At 42.4% G+C, this 25,264-nt stretch overlaps 1 protein-coding gene across 5 annotated transcripts; it reads left to right on the top strand.

Annotated features, from left to right (window-relative positions):
- Window positions 1-525: 525 nt before the first annotated feature.
- Window positions 526-25,264, top strand: Anp32b (acidic nuclear phosphoprotein 32 family member B). Of its 5 annotated transcripts, none has more exons than XM_076845782.2 (7): window positions 526-920; window positions 10,994-11,143; window positions 14,634-14,756; window positions 19,609-19,798; window positions 22,016-22,140; window positions 23,137-23,206; window positions 24,802-25,264. In XM_076845782.2, the coding sequence occupies exons 1-7, from the start codon at window positions 867-869 to the stop codon at window positions 24,867-24,869; spliced, it is 780 nt and encodes a 259-aa protein (XP_076701897.1). In that variant the 5' UTR covers window positions 526-866; the 3' UTR covers window positions 24,870-25,264. The 5 variants fall into 5 exon arrangements, with proteins under 5 accessions (XP_076701897.1, XP_076701896.1, XP_076701894.1 ...); XM_076845781.2 differs by lacking the exon at window positions 526-920 and adding an exon at window positions 1,872-2,226 and having other exon boundaries at window positions 22,019-22,128; XM_076845779.2 differs by lacking the exon at window positions 526-920 and adding an exon at window positions 1,872-2,226 and having other exon boundaries at window positions 22,019-22,140.

Raw genomic sequence — 25,264 nt, 5'->3', positions numbered from 1 at the left:
TGTCCCTGCCCCGCGGACTGGCACGGTCCCCCGAAAGCCGACTCCGCCCGGTGCCACGCGCCGCGACTGCGTTCCGACGCGGGTCCTCGATGGCACTCCCAACACCACTCCACCAAGGGGACGCGGGGTTCAGGCAGTTCTCCCCAGACGGCGCAGGCAGGGGGAACCCCAAAGTCCCTGCCCAGGGCTGTCTTTCCAGCTCGCGCCCCGCGGGCGTCGGGGGCTTCTACAGACGGACTTTTCCTCACGGTCTCCCGAAACCGCACAGCATCTCCCTCAGCCCTCTCCCGCACACGTCCCTGCGCAGGCCCGAGGCGTCCTCCCGCCAGGGGGCGAAGGGGCCAGGGGTCTCAGCTCTGCCGCGGGCGGGGAAGGTCTTACATCAGCCCGCCCACGTGCGGCCGCAGGGAGAGGGCGAGGAGGGAGGAAGCCGCTCGGCTCCCCGGCTGCGCCTGTCTCGGCCTCCGCCCCGCCCCGCCCTCCCGCCGCGCGCCTCCCCGCCAGTGCTTGGTGCAGCCGCGGCGGCCGAGCCGAGCGGCGCCGCGCGGGGCCGAGTGGAGCCGAGCAGCCGCCGCGCCGCGTCGCCGGTTTAAGCGCAGTGCGGGGCCGCGGCCGGGGGCGGCGGTAGTGAGGCCAACGCTGCGCTCCAGCCCCCTTTTCCCTCCATGGTTTCTCTCCGCTCCCGCGAGTAACTTGGCTCCGGGGGCTCCGCTCGCCCGCCCGCTCGCCCGCCGCACGGGACCGCGCTGCTGGCCGCTGCCGCGAGCAGACCCCCTCCGACGGCCCTTGCCGCGCAGGCCGGGACGCCTCTCCCCCCTCCGCCCCGCCGCGGAAAGTTAAGTTTGAAGAGGGGGGACGAGGGAAACATGGACATGAAGAGGAGGATCCACCTGGAGCTGAGGAACAGGACCCCAGCAGCTGTAAGCAAAACCACTTCGGGTGCCCGCGCCCCCCAATGACTTGCACGTAATGGTGGCCACCTGCGGGGCGCGGGCCGCGGGTTCGCCGGCCGCGGCGCGGGGAAGGGCGCAGCTCGCGGGTTCGGACGGGGAAGGCGGGCGGGCGCGGAGGGGGGAGCGAGCGCGCGGGCATTAACTCTTTGGCGCCCGCCGGGGAAGGCAGCGGGTGAGGAAAAGCAAACTTCGAGCTGCTCGCTCGCTCGCCTGCCCGGGTTCCCTCCCGGAGGGAGCGAGTGTGCGTGTGGCCGGCGGCGAGGGAGGGAGCGGGGGTTGTGTAACGCTGGGAGCCATGTTTGCAGCCTCTCGGGATGCGCGGCCGGGCGGAGGCCCGGCCTGCCGAAGAGCCTCGCAGTCAGTCCCGGCTGGGGCCGCCGCCGGCCAGGCCGGGCTCCGGCGCGACCCGCCTGGTGGGGAGCGGCGCGGAGGGGTCCGCGGGCCAGGCCTCGCGGGCTGATCCCGCTGGGCAGAGGCAGGGCCGCAGGCGCGAAGGGGGCTCAGTTCCTTTGAAGGCGCGGAGCCCCCTCGGGCTCCGGGGGCCTGGGCGGGCGCGGCCTGGCGCTCCGAGCGGGGGAGGGGCAGGCGGAGGTGGCGCAACTGCCGCCCCTCCTGAGGCCAAGTTTGAAAAAAGGACGCGGTTCCCGCCATTTTTCAAGCCTAAAAATAAAACTTTCTTCCCCGTTTGCTTCACTCTCGGTACACCCACGGCCTCATCTAGGCCGGTCTCCTCCGGCGGCGCTGACCACCGTCGTGGCGGCAGCTCCGCCCTCCCCCCGCGCCACGGGGTCGAAGCCCGCGGCCCCTGCCCCGGGAGGCTGGTCCCTCGGTGTGGGCGGGCGGCGGCTCCTCGCGCCAGCCCGGGCGCGCCACAGCGCCATGTTGGCGGGTGCCGTCTTCCTCCGCCGGTGAGCCGGCCCTGCCCGTCTGCCCGCCCTTGGCGCTGGCCGCGGGCCCCCGGGCTGAGTCCTCGGGCCGCCCCCCGCCCCGCTGCGGCTTGGTTCCCACTGGCGGGAGCCGCGCGCTCGGCGGCCGCCGACTCATCCCCTCGCGGGCGCGCTGCCGATCCCCTCCCCCTTCTTAAAAGGGCAACGGCGGTGGCTGCCACCACCCGCCCGGGGATCGGCGGCCTTCACCCCGCACGTGCTCGGTGCGGCCTATGCGGCCGGCCCCGCGCCGTTCGGCCGCGGAGCCCGCGCCACGCTCGTGCGGTACGGCGGCTTCGGATTCCTCGATCCTCTCCGCCGAGTTGGCGCGGCCGACCCCTCGGCGGGTGAGTGGCGTCCTCTAGCCTAGGGGAGCCGTTGAGCCTGTGCCCGCCCCGGGCCGGCGGGCCGCGTCTCGCGCACGCAGGTGGCTGTGGTTAACAAGTGGCCGACTGGTGGGGATGGCCCGCCGGCGTGCTCGAGGCTTAGTAGCCTGCCCCGGGGCTGTGAGGTCACCGCCGCCTGGGTGCGAGCCCGGCTCCCCCGCACGGTGGCAGCGCACCCCCGGGGTCGCGGGAGTCGGGTTCCACCGGCACGCAGTCCTTCCGTCCAGCAGCAGACATTTTGTGACTGCCACGTGCTAGAGTAGTGAATGGTTGCACGTTCTCTGGCACAACGAGGAGAGGTGGGCGCCCTCCCTGAGGACTTAATTCCAGACTCTTCCATGCAAATTAATCCAATACGGACTACAGAAATTTAGCCAAAGTTACTGAAAGGAAAATACATGCATGGGTCTTCAGATTGCTTAAAAATCTGGAATTTACATTCTTTGTCGGATGCTTAAATCTAGAGACCCTTACCTACTTGTATTCCCTTTGGGAACTAGAAGTGGCCTTTTCCCACTATGTGGTGTTTTAATAGCCAAGGTGTATATATGTGTAGGTGCTGATTTTTTTTTTTTCCCCATTTAAGCCTTAGTCTTGCCCAAAATAGGCCAGAGCCCTGTGACTATTTGTTGGAAATTAAAAGGTTAGTTTGTGGGTCATACTATACACTTGGATTGCCCCAAAGCAACAAGTGGCTAGGGGATACTGCATAGGACAACACTGGCTTCCAGAGCCCACTGGTTTGTTAAGTATGTGACTACCCACAGTATACTAGAGCCTGGGGAAACCAGTGTGAACAAGACAGGAAATCCCCTGCCCTCTGGAAGCATTAGACCCTGTGGGATATGCTAGTGGCAGTTACACTTTAGCAGGTTCTTAGAGGGATTTTGTAGAAAAGCTTCTTCGGAGGCAGGCGAAATTTGAAGGTAGAGAGGAATTCTCTAGGAACTCTTTTTTTTTTTTAAAGTTTTGATGGACCTTTATTTTTATGTATTTATATATGCAGTGTTGAGAATTGAACCCAGTGCCTTACACGTGCCAAGCAAGCGCTCCACCATTGAGCCACAACTCCAGCCCTCCTAGGAACTCTTTACAGGAAGACTGAAACCAGTGGCAGTTAGGACAGCTAAAGACTTTTTAAGAGAAAATCTGTAGATTTTGAAGGATTTGGTGGGCGCTTGGTACTGGAGATTGAATCCAGTGGTTCTCTACCACTGACTTAATGTCTCCATCTCTTTTTGTTTTGAGATGGGGTTAAATTGATAAATTGCTAGGCAGTCCTAGAACTTGGAATACTTTTGCCTCAGCCTTATGAAAGAATGGGATTACAGGCATAAAGGAAAATTTTAAGGCACATAAGAGTTTTCACAAAGGCATTATCCTTTAGACAAATGAAAAGTTCCAAGATGACCCCTTTAAAATCAAATAGTCACCTCACTTGTGATGTACTAGAATACAATTGGTATTGTCAGCTGTTAGGAAGTTGGGCTTGGCTTCTGGGTCCCTGCAGATTCTGGTCATTTGGAGAAATGTAAGATCCCACACCCTGATGGAAGTGTGGATAAGATGCCCTGAAATATAGGACACTGTGTTCCATGGTTACTTTTAATGATTTCAAAGTCAAGTGAGATCTAAATGTTTGAGGAGGGTAAGTGGAGGGTTGATTATAAAATTCTCAATGTTAAGTCCAGGAGGACTGGAGGACTTTGTGTATATGGCATTTTTGTTTTAATTTTTGGACTTGAAGAAGACCCAGGTAACACTTTCCTATGGTTTTTGTTTGTTTGTTTACAAAGAATGCATAAGGTAACAAGTTCAGGTTATGCATTACTATGTCCCTATTTCTATTAGGGGAGCTCATAAAGAATAATGTGATTAATTAAATTTTTTCTAAGTCCCAAGCAGCTTTTATGTCAGTATGTTCTCATAGTGGGGGAGAAATGGCCCAAGATGACATTTTAAAATAATCTTCATAAAGAACTGCTACCTTTTTAAAAATATAGGCAAGAATAGGAAATATTTTATTTTTTGGTGCTGAGGATTAAATCTCGGGCCCATCCTCTAGGGAATGTTTTCTATAAAACGTCACTTCATTAAGAGTAAATTGTTCAGACATAACTTTGCTATGTTCATGTATGAATATACAACCAGTGTAACTCCCCATCATGTCCAACAGAAGAATGGGAAATTATACTCCATATATGTATAACACGTCAAAATACACTTCTGTGGTGTATTTTAAAAACAGATAAATCATAGTGCTAGAAAATATATATACCACAAAAATTGGTAGTAAGGTGAGAAGATACTGACATGGAATAGCAAGATGTGACCCTCATTTAACTGTGTTCCACGCTAAGGAATACCTGTTCTATAAAAGAGGTTCTCTGTCCTTTTATTATGTGAACATGTTATCATTTGTTATGAGCACCTGTCAACCCTGCATCTCTGGGGTCAGCTAGTCTTCATATTTGCTATTAAAATTTTTTTCAAAGTTAGAAAACCAAGTAGTTCCTTCCTGAGGTTAAAAAGTCTGTGCCCATGTGAAACAAATGGTGTGCTGTGTGCTGGACTGTGACATGCCATAGGCTTCTGGCAAGCATTCTCTCTATTTAGTACTATTTGAGTTTGCGGGGGTGGGGGGGTAGATTTCCCTTAGCTTGCATCTTCCTTTTTTGGCCCCCCCCCCACCCCAACATCTATTGTTGTCTACTATGATTCTGTTTTGAGCTCCATCAGGTATTCTAATTGGTTGCATAGCAACTAATTAGATTTTTCCTTATGTAACCAATACATCTTTGTTGAAGAAAAATTAGATACAAATAAGCCAAAAGATAGTAGATATAGATAAGCAAAAACAAAAAAATTATACATACCTGTCCTACCATCTGTATTCATTTTGGTGTAGTCTACCAGAATGTTCAATTTTTTTTTAACTTAGATCATATTATAAATGTATATACTGTCTTGTGGCCTCTTAAAAGTTATTCCCTGCATCATTTTTTAAAAATATCTATCACTATTTAATGATTCACAGCCTCCTTATTAATATTTCAGAAGATCAAAACTTAACTGTCCCCTTAGGTTGCTTGCAAGGGTTTCTTTTTCTACCAAATTGCTTTTTAGAATCCTTCCCTTTACACACCCATCAGAAGGATATGGGTGTTTTTTTTCCCAGGTGCCAATAGTTCTACCATCTAAACATCAATGTAAATGTGCTGTATTGTCACTTTGAAAAATTTTATGGTGGGGGCACTGGTTATTGAGCCTAGGGGCTCTTTTACCACAAAGTTCATCCCCCTTTAGTCATGGTCTCACTAAGTTCTTGAGGTTGGCCTTGAACTTTTGATCATCCTAGGGAGAGTCTATGCCCAGTCATTGTTATTACAGGCTTAATAACACTATACCACCCAGCTTGAAAACATTCTTTTAAAATAATAGGATAGAAAATTTGAATATTGGCTAACTCAGAAGGATGAAAATGGGTAAGGAATACAAGATTTGCTTTTTCTTGCTACATTTTTGGATTATTTCGTTTAACTGTAATGATCATGTATTTTGTAATTAGAGGAGATGATAACTCAATAGTATTTAATTCTTCCATATCTTCTTCCTTCTGTGACAGAAGCAGGTTATGATTGGAGATGATCACCCAACCAGTTAGTAAAATTAGTCTTTTTTTTTTTTTTTTTCCCAGATAGTAGCTGGGGAAGTAGAAAGTGAGAGCAAGTTGGACAGGATGAAAGAGGAAAATGCTTATGTGAGTTGGGTGATTGCTGCTACTAGGGAGGCTGAGGCAGGAGCACCCCAAGTTGGAGAATGCCTGGCAATTTAATGAGACCCTGTCTGATAATAAATTTTTTTTAAAAAGGGGACAGAAATATAGTTCATGGCAGAGTACTTGCCTAACATGCACAAGGCCCTGGATTCAATCTCCAGAACTGCAAAAGAATTTTTAAATTTCTTGTGGTATCATGGATTGAACTCAGGAGTGCTCCGTCAGTGAGTAAGTCCCCAGCTCCTTTTTTAAATTAAAATTTAAATTTTTTAGTTGTAGGTGGACATAAAACCTTTATGTGGTGCTGAGGATCGAATCCAGGCCTCACACATGCGAGATGAGCATTCTATCACTGATCCACAACCCCAGACCTTATCCAGCTCTTTTTAAGTTTTGACACAGTGGGGAGGGGGACTGGGGTTGTGGCTCAGTAGTAGATCCTCAGCACCGCATAGAAATGAATAAAATAAAGGTATTTTGACAGGGTCTCACTAAATTGCTGCAGCTAACCTCAAACGTGTGATCCTCCTGCCTCTGTCTCCCAAGTTGTTGGAATTACAGTTGTGCATCTTTGTGCCAACTGCAAAAATAATTTTTTATTACTAATAACTGTAGGAAACATAATTAAAGTAGTAAGGTTTGTTTTTAGTTTTTAATGTTTACTGTAAATTGGTGTTTGATTAAAAAGCAAGTTTAATTGGAGAGTAAGAAATAAGAGTAAATTTGGCCCTCAAATTAAACAGTCCTTTGAGAAGAATACCAGCTAAATGTCTTGGACCAAATAGCTCCCTAACTTGTATGCACAAGTGTACAAGTGTCTGCCCAAACATTCCTCCTTAAATAGTAGCCCTGGGAATTTGGAACACAGTAAGGAGAAAGATAGGGCCTTTCCCCGTGGATTAGAATTGATGGGGTGGGGAATTATATTCGTATTACCCTATCTTGTCTCCAGCAACCTCTTCATTCCCTTGCAAGACAGTCTGAATCACTTTATACCCAAGAAAGAATGAGGGGAAGCTTAGTTACTCCTGTGGTGACCCACTCAGAATCTCAGAGTTCGGTATAAAGATTATTTTAAATTGAAGACATAAGAAATTAAACAAATGCAAAAAGGAACCTATTTGGAGCTTACTTATCTGACTTCAAAGGAAACACTTCTGAGGAAATGACAAAATTCTCTCTTTAGGGTGTCTTCTCCCTGGGTAAACTACCATAAAAACCCCTTTCTATGGTAGTTTGTGACTCTAAACTTTTTCTTATTTCCCTTTTGTTCTCTTAAGAATTCTATTTGCCTTTAGTGAAGAATCTTCTCATTCTTTAAAAAGGAGATTTCTCTCCCCTCCCTTTTGTCTCCTAAGCTTGGTATATAAGCCCCTAATTCTCACCCCCTTTGAGTTCTTCATCAGACTATGTATGCACGTTTGAATGCATGTTTCACTCATAAGTAAGCTTTATTTTTATACATTTCTTGTGTCAGTTTAATTTACTGAATATAAGTATTTCCTCGACCATATATGCTGCTATATATGCTATATTCTCTGCTCCTAGAATGAGAGAAGAACTTTTTTTTTTTTTTTTTTTTTGCCAGTTGTCTGTCTAAAACTTTAGACAGATTCAAAGGCTGCTGATGGGGCTTTCAGACCTGTTATCTTTGAGCACAGCCCTGAATGAAGCCCTGCTGTGGTCTCTGCTTTATATCTATTGCCTATAGAAAAACAAATTTTAGATGGACACAATACTTTATGCGGTGCTAAGGATCAAACCCAGTGCCTCACACTTGGTAGGCAAGCACTGTACCACTGAGCCACAACCTCAGCCCAGCCTATATTTTTTATGGAAGAGAATTTTGCAATTACTGTTAAAAGAGGTGTTGATAAAAAGAACTCTTGATAACAGATACCCTAATGTTTATATTCTTTTACCTAGTGTTTATAGTCTTTTACCTATCTGAAGGGAAAAATCCCAAATAGCTAAAGAATTTTATGTCTTCAGTCAGAAGACAGAAGAATGCAAAAAGACACGGCATTATTTATAACAGAAAAAATGGGGAACGTGTTCAATAGGTTGGAAGGTGATTTATGGTATATTCATACACAGATTTCTCCAGTAAAAAATTTGCAGTTTTATTTTTGTGGTACTAGGGATTAAAACCAAGGCTCACACATGCTACCATCATAGAACTACATCACCTGCCCATTTGTTTTATGTTTAGGACAGGGTCTGGATAAGTTGCTGAAGCTGCCCTCAAACTTGTCTCAAGTTATATGATTCTGAATGCGCAAAGACTAAAGTAAATATATATGTGTATATATAATGGTGGCATTAATATATTGCTTTTGTGGGGGACAATGCTGAGGGTGAAACTCGGGGCCTTGCACATGCAAAGCAGATGCTCCACACCTCTAGCCCACAGTGACTTTTTAAAAAATTGTGTTTTTTTTTTTTAATAGATTAATAGTTCATTGTTGAAATTATTACGGAAATGTCTTTTAGCTTTTTACTTTCCTATACTGTAGGCATTATTACTGAGATATCTTGTATGCATCTAAATAAAAATGTTCTATTTCACACATTTTATCATATTGTATATGTATTTTATACATTGCTTATCTCAGCATGTATTCTGAAAATGAGTCCCTTTATTGATGGGTATTTTAAGTGGTTTTATAATTTTTTCATCCTTTTTTTACCCCTTTATTTTTACCCAGTAACTTCTTATGCCATATTTTAGCCCTTTTGGGCTACTATAATTAATGACTTAGACTGGATAACTTGTAAATGATAGAAACTTTATTGCTTACAGTTCTGGAGTCTGGGAAATTTAGGGTCTAGGCCCATGGGATTCATTGTAGAAAGGGCCTTTTAGCCAACACACTGTCACATGCTTGTAATCCCAGTGATTGAGGAAGCTGAGGCAGGAGGATTACAAGTTCAAAGCCAGCCTCAGAAGATTAGTGAACCCTATGTAACTTAGTGTGATTCTATCTCAAAATAATTAAAAGGGCTGGAGATGTGGCTCAGTGGTTAAGTACTACTGGGTTCAGTCCTAGTACCAAAAAAAACCCCTACCTCTTAATATTATAACTGTGGGTATTTAGGTTTCAACATGAATTTTTGGTGAACACCAGAATTCAAACTACATTTATGTTATAAACTTTTCCAGGTGTTTGAAACTACTGCTTTAGCTTTGAGTAACACTTCTAACAGGGTCTCCCAAAGTTCCTGAGGGCAGATTCCAATTTGTTGATCCCTCTGTCTCATCCTCCAGTAGCTGGGAATATATTCATGTGCCACCACACCTGGCTGCCCCCTTAATACATATAGATAGTACAAATAAAGTGAACAGAGGTCCCCGACATTCCACCCATTCCCTTTCCCTAAAGGTTATTTTCTGAGCATTTCTGTGCTAGGCTGTGACAGCTTCATGAGGTGTAGGTATTATCTCTATAGAAAACTAAGGCACAAAGAAGTTAAGTGACTTGCCCAGAGCCATACAGGTTCCAGGGGCAGAAACAGGATTTGACCCCAGGTATTTATCTCCAGAGCCCAGCTTTGGTCACAGTTGACCTTGAATTTTCAGGTGTCCTGATTCTTTGTCAGAAAACAGAAGAATGCAAAAGTATCTAAAGTGGAAGGAAGGAAAGGAAGAAGTAAAAATTACAATAGGCCCGTGTGTATCCTGAAACCATGAAACCAAGAATTCTGAAGAGGAAGTAGCCAGGGTAGTAAGTGGCCAGGCCTTTATGGTGATGTGGGAATTGCTGACTCTGAATCTGTTTCCTTTGTAAACGAGTGGAATGAAGTGCTTGTACAAAGAATAACAAAAGAGTAAGTACTCCATAATTGATAGCAATTAATAGAATAGAGTAGCAGCCTTAGATTTTGTATGGGAGGATAAAGATAGTGTTCTTTGCTCCTGTTCTCTTTAGATTCTCAGCATCTCTTCCATGTGCATGCTTGTTTAATGCTATTGAACATAGTAGATTCATGCAAGAATGCCTTTGTGGGGCAGTTAAAACTGTAATTTGCATCACTGTAAGTAGACCAAAGGGTGTTAAAGTTGCAAGTTTCAGAGTCAGCCCTAAAGCAAGAATAGCAATGGGGATTATCAGAGTAAATCTACACAGACTATTGAATAATTAGTATTCAAATCATCAGCTATGATACCCTTAAATGGATTTGAATTCTGAGAAAAGGAGAATTTAAGGCCTAGAAAAGGGAATCTGCCCCAGAAAAATCTTCCTCACTTGTAACTCAGATGATATTTTTACTTGGAATTCAGGACTCTTCTACCTTGATGCCTTCCAGCACCGAGATAATGTTGGTAAAGATTAATAAGTCCAGAGTTGGAAGCATGTTAGTGAAGAAACCTGTAGACATAGCTTGTTAGTGATCTTGATAGAACAGTAAAGCCTCTCCTCTTTTCCTGTGGTTGAGTCAGGCCAAAAGGGAGAGATTGCCTCTGCACTTGCACTTGGATAGACCTCCCACCACCTCCACCATTGAACACAGATTTAGGGAAAGGAGTTAGTGAGACATACTTTCTTCACTTAATTGAGAGCTGGAATTTCTATTTCTAAAAAATGGAGAGTAAATCATTAGACCATGGAATAACATTCCATCTTTGAACTTAGTAGTGTATTACTTCTGATGATTTAAGGATTTTTCAGTTATTTATAACTGTGATCTTGGTCTAATAAAATGCTGCTCTAACATATGTGTTTTTGTTTTTGTTTTTTTTTTATTGGGGATTGAACCAGGGGCACTTAATCACTGACACTGAACCACAAAGGCATGGTTTCATTAAGTTGCTTAGGGCCTCCCAAGTTGCTGAAATTACAGGCATATGTGGGTGTGTTTTTGAGGGGCATTTATTGTTGGAGTTTTTTGTTTGTTCTTTGTTATTTTCTATATGTTCTTGAAGGCTCTCTCTCCTTTTGTCATTCACAGGTTCGAGAACTTGTCTTGGACAATTGCAAATCAAATGATGGAAAAATTGAGGGCTTAACTGCTGAATTTGTGAACTTGGAGTTCCTCAGTTTAATAAATGTAGGCTTGATTTCAGTTTCAAATCTCCCCAAGCTACCTAAATTGAAAAAGGTAAGTATTTTTTCTTTGATACAGGTAAGAGAGAACCAATTAGGAAGGGGAAAATGTATGATTTTTGCCTATAAGGAAGCGGTACAGCAGAAAGCACATGGCCTTTGGAACTGGGTATATAAAGAATTGTTTTATAAATAACTTATTGTTGAGTTTTTTATAATGTTAACCAGCTTTTCTTCTTAGTCTGCTCTGGTTAAAAGAACCACAGTGCCTCCCATTCTTGGTTTATATGTCTGTTGATTAAGGGTGAGCTTAAATAAAATTTACAGACTTTATAGTCCATGGTAATTCAAGCCATTATGTGATTCTTCATGACTAGCAAGTTTGAAGTATGTTGATTGATAAGAATTACTTCCCTATCCTAGTTGATGGCTCATTCATCATTTGTACTCTTATTAATGCACTTGTCTACCCTCCTCCAGTTCTATCCTCTTATAAGCGCAGCAACCGGCTTAGAAAGGGACAGCAGTTTGCTTAACACTTCCCACAAAGTGGTTAGAGCCAAAATTAGAACCCATACCTCCTAATCTAGTACCCTTTCCATTAAAAGGAAAAGATGTATGGTTATGTAAAGTTTTGCAGAATTCACCACTGTTCCAGTATTCACTTTATTAGAGAACTTATGTTGAACTTTTATTTTAAACAAAAGAACACATAAATGAAATTTTTTAGGAGGCTGGAGCAGGAGAATCAATCACAGGTTTGAAGCCAGCCTTAGCAACTTAGTGGGGGCTCTGAGCAACTTAGCATGACCCTGTCTCAAGGTAAAAATAAAAAAGTCTGGGGATGTGGCTTAGTTGTGAAGCATCCCTAGGTTCAATTTCTAGCATTAAAAAAAAAGAAAAGAAATTTTATTATCATTTTTAGGTAAAGGACACATAGGCTATTTGGGTTGTGGTTAACTACATGAATTTAAAACACTAGAAGTGTGTGCCCCTTCCCTAAACTTTTGTTTAGCATAACCTTGATGCCAGTAGATTGTTAGTGTGTTTTATATTCTGTTATGTTTTCTTGGCACCCTGCTAAGTTTTCCCGAATTACTATTACTATGTATTGTCAGGTATATTTAGAAAGTCAGCCTCCCAGTAATTATTAAATCTTTCTGAGATTTTTAAATATCAGTCATTTGTGGACGATGAGTGGGACTCTTACTTAAAGGCAGTTTGAATGTCCTCATAGCTAGTAGTGGTTCTAGAGCACAGACTGTTATAACAAGAAAAAGCACTGAGAAAAATAAGTCACAAATTTCTTAGATTTACACATTTATTTCATTTCAAAATAAATATGCTAATAAATGCTGTGGTAGATCGCCTTGTTACCCTAGTTCGTAAGATGTTCATGTTGGAAAGATGTGTGACTATTACCTGAATGTAATATTTTGACCACATGTCCTAAACACACACCAAGACAAGTGATCTCAGTTTGTATTTTGCTTTTTAAAAAATCAATAAAGCTAACAATAGTATTATAGACATGCATGCGTGTGTGTGTGTGTGTGTGTGCGCGCGCGCGCGCGCGCAGTCCTTCTGCCTCAACTCTCTTAAATAGCTGGAATATCAGGCATGTGTCACTATGCCCAGCTAGACTGATATTTTAAATCCTAGACCATGGCTAGATTTTAAAAAATTTCTCTATTTTGCATCTTGTAGTATATTCCATTGCATACCAAAGACTTCGTTACATGAAGTTTTTCATACATAGCATGTGGAGTACAGTAGCTTAATGGGGAGGGCATAGATTCTTAGGAAGCTAGCCTACCTGACTTTGAATCATGGGCCCACCATTGTAATAGCTGTGTGATTTTTATTAAGGCCAGTTACATTTTGTGGTTAATTTTACCTATCTGTAAGTGGGAGTAATAATTCTACCTACCCCTTAGGGTTGTTGAGATCAAATGAAGTTAATCTGTGTTTAGTGCTTTGAACAGTGCTTGGCACCTGTGTGTACTATGTATGGGAAATAGAGAATTGGAACTAGCTTTGTGCCTGAGTTTTTTTTCATCTGTAAGAGGAAGAGCTTGGATGATGTTCTCCACAGTACCTTCCAGGCTCCAGTTACTTGTACTCTAAGACGCTAATCCTCCTTGGTGAATTCTTAACTCCTTCGTGGGCATGCCATTTGCATGTGATGCTTGACCTGCAGCTAAGAAATTAGAGTAGGTTCTTGTAAAGGCAGTGCCAGGGTTATGCAAGGTTATGCAAGAACTGGCCTTAAGGGAGCTAGTTTCATAAACTCAGGCTTTTTCACTTTTCTGCCTTTCTTTCTCTTCTTGGTGCTGGGAATTGAACCTAGGGCCTCAAGCTTGGTAAACACACACCATACCACTGAGCTCTACCCCAGGCCCCTGCCTCACTCTTTCCTAATGTTTTGGAGCTTTTTTTTTTCCCTTTTGCTGTGCTGGCAGTTGAGTGGCTGAGCTATATCCCTAGCTTTTTGAGACAGTGTCTTTACTAAATTGCTGCTGGCCTCAAACTTACCATCCTCCTGCCTCAGCCTCCAGAGTAGCTGAGTTTATAGGTATGTGCCACTGTGCCCAGCATCTTAGAGTTTCTTTATGGGCTCATTTTTGGGGACTGTCCCAGTGTCTTCCACAATGTGGTTAGTATTGTCTAGAACCAGGTTGTTTCAAATAGGCATTGCAAACTTTCCTTGTCACACAAATAAACTGCTCAGAATACATGGAACATTTACCCTTCCTGCTGGCAGGTATAGAGTATTACAACTTATAGAATTCTAATTATTTTGATCCACTTTTTATGCTAGAGCATGTATTCATTGATGTTGGAGGTTAATTCTTAAGCAAACTGTTATTAGTAGTTTATGAAGAAACACAGCATTTCTCACCTTGTCTTGTTACCTACCTCAACACCAAATGTTGCTGGGATCTGGAAACTACTTATTTGGATTTAAACAAGATAAATGTATGCCTTAATAGAAATAAGGGTGGGTTGTTCTTGATGAGCCAGGTGCAGTGTCATGCACCTGTAACCCCAACTACTCAGGAAGTTGAGGCAGGTGAATTGCAAGTTTGAGGTCAATCTCAGCAATTTTAAGAGGGCTGGAGATGTAGCTTAGTGCTTACCTAGCATGTGTAAGGCCCTGGGTTCAACCTCCAGTACCACACTGCTCAATACACTCCCACCCCCCTTCCCCCAAAAAACATTAATAATGTGGGGGTTTTTTGGTTGTTGTTTGGTTTGCTGTTGTTGTTGTTGTGTTTTGTGTTTTTGTTTTTGTACCAGGGATTGAAACCAAGGGTGCTCAACCACTGAACCACATCCCCACCCCTTTTTATTTTTTATTTTGAGACAGGGTCTCACTAAGTTGCCCAGGGCCTTGCTAAGTTGCTAAGGCTGGCTTTGAACTTGCAGTCTTCCTGTCTTAGCCTCCTGAGCCGTTGGGATTACAGGCATGTGGTACCATGCCTGCCTGTGATATGTGTTTCTTGATGTGTACTTGTGTGTATTGTTTGTAATTTCTTTTGCAGCTTGAGCTCAGTGACAATAGAATCTATGGAGGTCTGGATATGTTAGCAGAAAAACTTCCAAATCTCACACATCTAAATTTAAGTGGAAATAAACTGAAAGACATCAGCACCTTGGAACCTTTGGTAAGTAATTGAGAATTTAAAAACTTTGGTAAGTAATTGAGAATTTAAAATTACTAGTCATTTTCATTTTCATATTTATAGTGGGAGGGAATGATTGGGAAGAATAATTGATCAATAAAGTGATGGCCTTTTACTTTCTGTAGGATCCCAGTTTTAAAGATCAGAGCCTAAATGAGTGTATCCTATGTGTTGTATTTTTTATTTTTGTCCTTTTTAAAAATCATACTTAGAAGCCTCAAACATGTTTCTTAATATTTTCCCCAGAAACTGGCCAAGTTATTCTAGGCTTATTATAATAGAATATCAAGTGGCAATCGAAATTGTAGATGAAACAATCAAGGGCAATCAAGTGTTAGATCTTCTACTTCTCGATTTTGTACTATACTGGATCTCTGTTGCCTAAAGTTTTGCATGGAAACCCTGAGGTTTTCCTTATTATTACAGATGGGGATTAAGTTATGGAAAACTAAGTTTAAGTGCCACTGGGGTTATAGAATTGCTGTGTGATCTTAGGCAAATGGCTTTTCTCTGGTCCCACTTTCCTCATTGATGAAGCAGGGAAGATAGTATACCTGCCTTCCCTAGAGAATGGAAGGATAAAGTCCGGAAATGTGTTTATTTCATTTTGTTGTTTGGAAAACTCAGTCTGAGTGGAGGTTGTGATGGGCAAAAAAGAGCTGCTGGAGGCAGGGTTAATGCCTGTGAGGGGCAGCCCCACAGCGGGCTGTGCCAGCAGATCAGAGCTATCTTTCAGGATCCAGAAGAACAGAAGCCAGGAGAATAAGACATTGTCTCTTTATTTGTTCTGATAGCATGATATTTTTAAATATGTGAATTTCACATAATTTGTGAAGAATACTCTGGATAATTCAGGGGAAGACAGTTAAATTGTGGCTTCTTTTAATGAAGAGGATTTACTGCCACAGTTAGAGGGTCTTTTCCCTCCCAGTCAATAATTAAGACTCTGCTACAGTACAGATTTAATTACCTTTTACCAAGACTCTTTATTTTTACATTTCATTACATAGGATGTATTTAAGAACTTTCTCATAAATGTTGAAAGTCTATTTCTCACCCTCGTTCTGCAGATTTTGCCCCTTTTTTTTGTTACAGATATATCCAGATACTCTCACTCTCGTTTCTACTAGTTTTTATTTTTCCCCTCCAAACCAACCCCCGTTGTTAAGCAGTGGTATAATGAATTTCGATGTATCCAAGGACATTCACATTTGCCCATCAAATCATGGTGTAACTCAGAAGCAGGAATGTCCTTTAGAGATGAGGAAACTGAGTTAAGAAAGATTAAGTAGTTGCTAAGGATAAATGGCAGAGGCATGATTCAAATCCAGGTTCACTGGACTTGCCACTGCCCTTGGCACCTGCTTCTCTTTCTACATAAGTTTATTCCATAGCCATCTGAGTTGAGAATTCTGACAGGAGAATTAAATTAAATGCAACACCACCCCGCCTCCGTGAGATTGGCTACCCTAAGCTTTTTTGGCTATTGATTACTGACAGACTTCTGAATTCTGGCTCACTAGGAGTATAGGAAGAGCCTCCTCACCCCCTTTTCAGCAGAGTACTAGGCAGTACCTCCCATGCTACATGACTGGCTGCTGCCTAATTCTCATGGCAACCTGAGTCCTCTTTGATTATCAGAAGCCTGTGTCAGTGTTCCAGCACACAGATGCAGAGCGGAAGCAAATATTGTGTGGGAGTTATTTGCTTGAGTGTTCTGATCTGGTCTGGAATGTATGAGAGCTTTGTGAAAGTGGCTATGATAGTCTCAATCCCCCAGGACAGTGAAGGAAGAGAAAGATCTGCTATGCCCGCACCATGCACTATACTGGGTATGCATGTATTAGTAATTGGTCAAAAAAAAAAAAAACACTTCTAAAATAGGTAAAAATAGCATGGCTCTTGTTTTACATTGAGGAAGCTAAGTCTTGGGTGAGGCTGAATTTTTTCATGCTCTATGGCAGAGCCAGTGTTCCATACCAGGACTATTTGGAAAAACTGAGCTCCCACTGTTCTTACTATACTTGGTATTCAGATTCTTGGGGGTGCTAGGTTGATCTCCTGAGGTTCTAATTTGTAAGAAAGCAAATCTGTGGAAAAGGCAAAGGGGGGATATGTTGGGTTCATTTGACTTCTGCAAGTGTTCTTCAGTGGGAAAAACACCATCCTCATCCTCATTAACCACATACATTGTGAACACTACGTTGAGCCCAGTTCTTACAGTCAATGAAATGATTGTGAATGCCTCTGCTTGCTACAGGGACATTAATCGAGAGACAAAGAAGGCATCAATTCAAACGTCCTTGGACACCTTTTTTAAGAGACCTGGGCCATCCAAACCATCCCCCAAAGCCCTTCTAAATTCTAAGAAGGCAAGCAAAATTATTGTTAATAAAATGTTTACTGTTTATTATGGCTAGCCTGTTAGCTTAGGTCAAATTTCTAGTATCATAGAGTTGTGAATTTTTTTTAGCAGTATTTACACATTACATTGGGATCCTAATAATTTGTGTGTTTTTTGCGTGTTGGGCCTTAAAGCACAATTTTGCTACTTTAAACAATTCTAGCTAGAGTACTAGAGTTATTTGGTATTTATTGTTGTTTACTTGCTTTCTCTGCATTTTTCTAGGATACTTTTTGGCATGTCCAGAGTATTTGATGACAGGTGCTTTGCCAGGAGTAGCCAAAAATCTTGGAAACAAGAGCCTTTAGTGGCCCTGTGTATGAAGTAGTCAACAAAACTAGAAGAGCTTGAACATTGCAGAGCATTAGATAAATATCAGAGGATGTATTGTATGTTTTTTGTTTTTGTTTTTGTTTTTATGCACGCATTCCAGGAAATAATTTTGAGATGTAAATGGCTCATTCTTTTAAAGAATTTTTAGAATAAACCTCTTTGGGGGAGCTATTTATTTATGGTTGTGTCTTAGCTGATGTAGAGTCAGACTGGGAGAAGTGAAAGCTGGTATATGCTGGTTATTTGTCTGGGGGGCATTGCAGCAGTTTTCCCCTCTGGTAAGAAGTCATACCTGGCTTCTGGAGGTCAGGGCCCGCCTAGCATGAAACTTAATCTGAAAGCTACTCAATACAAAAGCAGCTCTCCTGAGGACTAGAAAGGCCAGGGGTAGCTTTCTTAAGATAGCAGGGCTTTCTTATATAAGCACATTATTTGATCCACAAACTCTGAAATTGTTGTACATTTGTGTTTGAGGGGTACACCACTTGCCCACGGCTGTAACCCTGCTCTGTAAAGTCCTCCCTGGCTTTTAGTTCTTAAGGCTGCTCTGAGAGTAAGCCCAGCATGGGAGTATCTTCCTAATCAGGGACATGAAAGTCCTTGGTGTTCAGGTCAGTAGCTCTATCCTCTCAGGGGCTGGACAATCAGTACAGGAGACTTTGTGGACCACATAGTCCCTGTCACACTGCTCACCTCTGCCATTGTAGCACAGAAGGAACCAGGCATAATACTTGAATAAATGTGGCTACATTCCAAGGAAACTTTATTTTACAAAAACAGGTGGTGAGCCAGAATTGGCTAGTGATCTGTGGTTTGCTAACCCCTGCTCTAAAGCGGATTTTCAAATCACTTTATATCTCCCCAGAAATTGCAAGGATTCCTCAAATCCTGAAAACAAGTTTTTATTTTGTCTGCATTTCTTCCCAGGTCCTTGTGGATGTTGCACTAGCTTTCCAAGTAAAGCATCAATGCCTTTTAATATCAACTTTTTAAGAGCTTATTTCATGCAGATGCCCTCTTAATGTTTGTTTAGGGCTTTTTAGTATAAATTTCTTAGAAAATACCAAGTCTTTTCTTTTGACTTAGAACGTTAAAAGTTGATGTTTGTGAAACTATATAGTTAAATGTACTCCAGGCTTATTGCCCTGTTCTGAAAGCACCAAACTGGGTACTACAATATATTTTTTGTGTTTGCTTTTTATTTAGAGCTCCCTCTTCTCTCACTTAGGAGGGTTTGCTGTCACTTCCTGTTGCTGTCTCCTGACTTACCTGTAAATAGTACCTCTGCCTTCAATTTCTTAATTCACCCTTAATTGAAATTTAACAGACCTGGGATTGAAATACTTGTGCACTGTTACAATATAACAAATGAAGATTCAGTAAAATGCATGGGATATTTTTCTTACCCACTTTGGCTACTCAGAAAAACTATGGGCCAAGTTTTAGATCTTAGCTGTTTTAGATATATGAAATGGATGGTTCCAAAAATGTAAAGTACTATAGCAAAATTCAAGGTATGGCAAAATCAAGAATTTTACATCAGAAAAGTCTGGTTATCATGTCAATCTTTTCTCCAAAACTTTAGAAAGAAGAAAGGTGTAACATGTCTCTGTATTTCAGAAATTTGAACTCTTGAGTCGCCTTCCTCCCCAACCTTGCCCCGTTTATTAACTCTTGTCTTCCCTGAAAATTCTGCATTGCTAAACCTCATACTTTATTATATTCTGTCCCCAAGTAGAATTTTAAGCACCTTGAGATTGAGGATTTTCATCTCATAAATCTTTGAATGTTTCCCTGTGTTAAGGTTTGGACTAAGTTTATTAGACTCCGATTGTTTCATGCTATGAAAATATCTGTTTTTAAAACTTACTTCAAATTTATATTTCTTTAGACTAAATGCTGAAAAAGACAAGAGTTCTGAGAGAATTGTTGTAGGAAAGGAGGGACTGAGCCTAGTATACTAATATAAAGGTGGCGTGGGGCTTGATAATTTTTTTTCTTATGTAGAAGACTGAGTGGGTAGCAGCCGATTGAGATCTAGAATTTTACCTCTTCAGATGAAGTTTAGGAGTTGTGTTCTTTGATCCTTTCCTTCAGAAAAAGTTGGATTGTCTGAAGAGCTTGGATCTATTTAACTGTGAAGTCACTAATCTGAATGATTACCGAGAGAGTGTGTTCAGGCTCCTGCCCCAGCTGACCTACCTGGATGGCTATGATCGAGAAGACGGGGAAGCCCCTGACTCAGATGCAGAGGTGGATGGTGTGGATGAAGAGGAGGAGGATGAAGGTGAGTGGGCTCTACATCTGGTGACCTCAACTTATCTGTAGGGGCTGGCATTTTTGGTGGGTACTCTGTACCTGTATTTTATAGCCCAAATAAAAATAAAATAACTTTCTTGCCTTTGATGCTGACTGGAGTTTAAGAAGGTAATGATTTTAATGTACCTGTGGTAAATTCCCCTTTCTACTAATAAGGAAAATAATCTGTGTTCACAATGTAGAGTTAAAACATACTTTTCAATATTTTTGGCATCAGAGTTTTTGCATTCTAGGTATCTTTAAGAATCTTATTATATATTCTACCCAAAATATCCCTCCTCATTTGCTTGTGTTTTCCTTGCACTCTGACTTGTGCACTTAGAGGAGTAAAAGATTTTACTCTCAGGAGTAAAAGATTTCTCACCTTCAGGTGGTAGAGGTATTTGTTTTTACACCAGTCAGCATGAAGAAAATTTGGTCTCAGAATTCTGATGTTTCTGGAGTTTATGCTATTATATTTTAAACATTTTTTAATGTTACAGTTAAGTTATAGGACAGCTGGGTGCAGTGGCACTTTGTCTGTAACCCCAGTGGCTTGGTAAGCTGAGGCAGGAGGATCGCAAGTTCAAAGCCAGCCTCAGTAACTCAGACCCTGTTTCAAAATTAAAAAAGGAAAAAAAAAAAATGAAAAGGGCTGGGGGTGTGGTTCAAAGGTTAAGCTCCCCAGGGTTCAATCCCCAGTAACCCTAATTCACAAGACAGAGTAGTTAATAAAATGGAGGAGGAGGAAAAACATCAGACAGCTTTGGGTGCAATTTTGGCATAGGATCTGGAATCATTTTTATAATTTTGTTTTATTACAGATTGAGATAAGCATAAGTTAATGGCATACAAGGTGGTAAATGGACAAAGAGTAGGACATTTTGCTTAGTTTCAAATATTTATGTCCTTTCACGGCAGGTTTCCTAAAATCATTGGTGTTTCTTGTTATCTAAGTTCACCTTGAACTGGTGGGTCAGTCATACTTGCAGGTGCTTGTAAAGAAAACTAGGTGAGTGGAGGGTAGTTCCTCAGAGCAAAGATCAGTCAGGCTACAAATTTCAAAGATGCTGGTAGGGAACTGAGGACTGAACTCCCAGCCTCAAACATGCTTATAATAAGGATGTGCTGTACCCCCTGCCAGGCAGAAAATATTTGAGTACTTTCTGTGTGCCAGGCATTGTGGAGTGGTTCCAAAAACAGAAGACTTGATTACCTTCCACTTGGATCTTACTGCCTGCTAATGCTAAGGAAAATTTTTAAATTGGTAATCGAGAAATAATAGTTACAAGTGAGATGTGATGGAGAAGCACCACTGAGAGCCTGTAGCCTGGGGTTTGGAGGTCTCCTCCTGGCAGAAGTGATGGAACTGAGAATTGGGGGCTGGTCAGAGCCGGGCAAGCAGGGAAGAAAGGGCAGAGCCTGCAGGAGGCAGGGAGCATGGAGCATGTGAGCTCTGGGACCCCGAAGACGGGAGCTGCTATTGTATTAGAGGTCAGCACTGGTGTGGAGGTACAGGTAACCAGGATACCTTGTAACCAGAGGATAGGACAGGAGGTGGTTCCTGATTGGAGAAGGTGGCTCTAAGGTATCATTGCCCAAGAGATTGCTTTTAAAAACAAAACAAAAAAACCTTTATGGTAGGAAATTGCAGGTCATCAGGTGGGCATGGTAATACACACCTATCCCAGCTACGTGGGAGGCTGGGGCATGAGGATCACATGTTTGAGGCCATCCTGGGCTACTTAGCAAGCCCGTGTCTCCAAAAGGGTTAGGATGTAGCTTAATGGTAGAACATCACTGCATTCAATCTCTCATTAGCAAAGGTACAGTAACATTAAGACAAATCCCTGTGTTCCTAACACTCAGCTTTAGCAATGATTGGTTGTATCTTCTCTTATAAACACATACCCCTACCCATGTTTCCCTCCTGTGTTTTATAGCAAATCCTAGTTGTATTGTTTCATCAGTAAGAGTTGTATACATCAGTTTACCAGGACTTTTGAGCCTTTTGACTTGAAACAAAAGGCTGAGCTGTAGCACCTGGTGGACAGATGGTGGCTGCAAGCCTTTTCTAACATTGGACAGTGGACAAGTGCTTGGCTGCACCGGCATCCTGTGGGCCACCCTGTGGTGCCCATGTGTCTATAGGAGCATCCATGGAGCAGCAAGGTATCTTATTAACGCCATTTTGGACTGTTTTCAGAAGGAGAAGATGAAGAAGATGAGGAGGATGAGGATGGTGAGGAGGAAGAGTTTGATGAAGAAGAAGATGAAGATGAAGACGAAGATGTAGAGGGGGAAGAAGATGAAGATGAGGTCAGCGGGGAGGTTAGTCCATGCATCTGTTTCCTGCCCTGCTTCACTTTGTCCTGAAGGCAAAGGTGGGGTTAAGAAGAAAGACTAGGAAAAGGCCTCCTGCATAAACAAATAATGTGACTAATTCAGCTCTTGTCCCACTTTAAATACTAAATGCAGTGCCTACTGATTGCTAATTAGGCATGGTGCTTGACCCTTCGGGGTAGATTTTGGCCCTTTGACTGGAAGAAGGAACAGGTTGAGTATTCAGCAGAATGGAAAGATGAAACACTGAGAATTGATAGTATGTGGGCTCCTTTGTTGTATTGATGGAAGTATATGTTTACCAAGTCCAAACATCTTAAATTTGGTTTAATTAAGTAAACATATTGCGTGCCTACCGTGGTAGAAAGTCAGAGCCGAGTTAAATAGGACTGTGGTCCCGCCCTAAAAGAGCAGGTGGTCTCGTTTATGGGACAGTAATACAGTGTCCTGAGGACTCTGTAGAAGGACAGGACAAAAGAGTGACTTAGCTTTGACCCTCAGGGAAGTTTGAAAATAGGCAGAAAACATGAGTTTTCATCAGTCAGCATGCTCTTGTGAAAGTAAAGCATTTCTGTGAAGTCCTAGGTTTATGATGACTTAAGAACTTGAAGCAAGCACCGTGTGAGAATGAGAATGTTAGTGGCACGACACATGCAGCTCCGGGGTGGAGTACTTGCCCACTGTGTGAGGCTCTGCTCTTATCCCTAGCACGAAACCTGCTTTGAAACTCAAAATTTTAAAACCATCTCTTGAATTTTCTGTTTTAAGTTATATACTAATGAAAACATCTCTGGCAAATAAACTGCTTATTTTTGACTACTAATTATTTTTTAAGAAAAATATTTTAAATTAAACTCATTTAAGTAAAACCAAATCTCAGTACACCAGAGTAGATAAAAAGAACATGGTTTGCTCTGTGACGTATTGTTGTGTTTATTTGCAAAGTCTCATCAGTTTGTCAATCTAATGTTTACCATGCTTTAGGAAGAAGAATTTGGGCATGATGGAGAAGTAGATGAAGATGAAGAAGATGAGGATGAGGATGAGGATGAAGGTGGGTCTGAGGCATGCATTTTGGTCCTCAACTAAAAATTAGATGAAAACATGCTTTTAAATGTTTTTAGGCACCATTATTTGGCTTACTGCTGCTAAGCATAAGATTTTTCTGTTAGGAGTTCTTTCATTAAAAAAGGATTATTCATAATTGGATCATAATTTTTCAATATGTATAAATAGCCACCTTTCCAGTTTTGTCAGTTTTCCTCCTTTTCCCTCAACCAATACGAATGAAGTGGCTGTTACTTATTTAGTACTGATCGAAAGTACTGGTTCTCAGCCAGACACAGTGGTGCACACCTGTAATTCCAGATACTTGACTGAGTTAGGAAAATGACAAGTTCAAGGCCAGCCTCAGCAATTGGTTAAAAGGTCAAGTTATTTTGAAAAGTGGGGATCACACTCAGCTACAGAGCATCCCTGGTTTTAGTCCCTGGTACTGTAGAGAGAAAGAGGAGAGGAAGGAACAGTGCAGATCCTTTTGCGATTGAGGTCTCAGCCAGGTTGTTGCTGTGCTTTCTGTTTGTTCAGTCTTGCTCAGCACCTGCCCTGTGCCGAGCATTGGATTAAACTTCACACTGAATATGACATTGGGTAGGACGTGCTCACTGCCTTCAAGGAACTTTTGGGGACATGATTTAAATAGATTTAGTTAATCTCATTAAAATAGTCATGAGTTTTTATTAGTTGATAGAACTAATGTGTGCCTCTGTGTCTCTAATATTCTAAGAACATAAATATCCTAAGAAGTCCTGTTTGTTCATTTACTTTTGAGACAAGCTTTTGTTGCTTTATTTAGCCTGGCCTGCACTCTTGGGCTCAAGGCATCCTTCTGTCTCAGCCTCCTGAGTAGCTGAAACTAAAAAATAATTTTAATTTGCTGTCGTTAGTCTTATGCAAGTTCCATGCTGGAGTACCTTCTGTGGTATCTTATTTAATTCTCAGAATGACACATTCATGTCAATTTCATTGCCCCTCTTATAAAAAGGAAACAGGCTTAAGAGGTTAAGTTTTTTGTCCAAGGTTGCTTATAAATGAGCATGTCTGAAAAACAGGCTTGCTAACTCCTGAGTCTTTGCTATGCATATTAATAATTTTTAGATTATTAGAACCAAGAAATTAAGAAAAATGAGAAATATTTGAGCTGGGTGTGGTGGTGCACTCCTGTAATCCCAGTGACTTGGAAGAAGGAGGCAAGAGAATGTCAAGTTCAAGGATAACCTGGGCAATTTGGTGAGGCCCTGTCCCAAAATAAAATATAAATGGCTGGAAATGTAGCTCAGTGGACGAGCACCCCTGGGTTCAGTCTCCAGAACTGGAAGAAAAAAAAAATATAGAAATAACTTGGAAAAAAACAAAGTTGAAAAAACTTAGGTTAGCTTTGCTGTGTGGGTAGAGGTGCTGCTGCATTTTGCCCATCTTGGTTCTGTGGTCTACAAATTTCCTTTCAATTAATGCCTCTTAATCAATAACCTGTTAGTCTGGTCCAGTTTACATCTTTCTTAGTCTTACAACAACAAATTGCCTCCATTAGCAATATCCTAGGCAAATGCCTTTCCACTGGTCTGAAAGTCACTTTTTATTATTGTACAGAGGAGGAAGAAAGCGGGAAAGGTGAAAAGAGGAAGAGAGAAACAGATGATGAAGGAGAAGATGATTAAGACCCCAGATACACTGCAAAACAGAACTGTTCAGTATTGGTTGGACTGCTCATGGATTTGATAGCTGTTTAAAAAAGAAAAAAAAAAGGTAGCTGTGATACAAACCCCAGGACGCCCACCCACCCAAAGAGCCAAAGAATAGTTCCTGTGACATTCCGCCTTCCTCCTTTTAGTCCCTCTTGGTAATCCACCACCAAGCTTGGGGACTTTGCCCCAACAAAATTGTAAGCATTGTTAGGTTTTTTGTGTAAGATTCTTGCTGTAGCATGGATAGCTGTGATTGGTGAGTCAACTGTCCGTGGCTACCAGTCACACAGATTGTAACAGCATTTTTACTTTCTGTACAACAAAAAAAGCTTTGTAAATAAAATCTTAACATTTTGGGTCTGTTTTTC

The sequence above is a fragment of the Callospermophilus lateralis genome, chromosome 2, assembly GCF_048772815.1.
Source record: "Callospermophilus lateralis isolate mCalLat2 chromosome 2, mCalLat2.hap1, whole genome shotgun sequence".
Classification (NCBI taxonomy): Eukaryota; Metazoa; Chordata; class Mammalia; order Rodentia; family Sciuridae; genus Callospermophilus; species Callospermophilus lateralis.
This window is presented reverse-complemented; position numbering and strand designations above follow the sequence as displayed.

Coding starts and splice junctions, on each gene's coding strand:
- Anp32b (XM_076845778.2), top strand. CDS start 2,113: ATGCGGCCGGCCCCGCGCCGTTCGGCCGCGGAGCCCGCGCCACGCTCG. Junction 14,757..19,608: donor TCAGCACCTTGGAACCTTTG/GTAAGTAATTGA, acceptor CCTTTCCTTCAG/AAAAAGTTGGATTGTCTGAA. Junction 19,799..22,015: donor TGAAGAGGAGGAGGATGAAG/GTGAGTGGGCTC, acceptor GACTGTTTTCAG/AAGGAGAAGATGAAGAAGAT.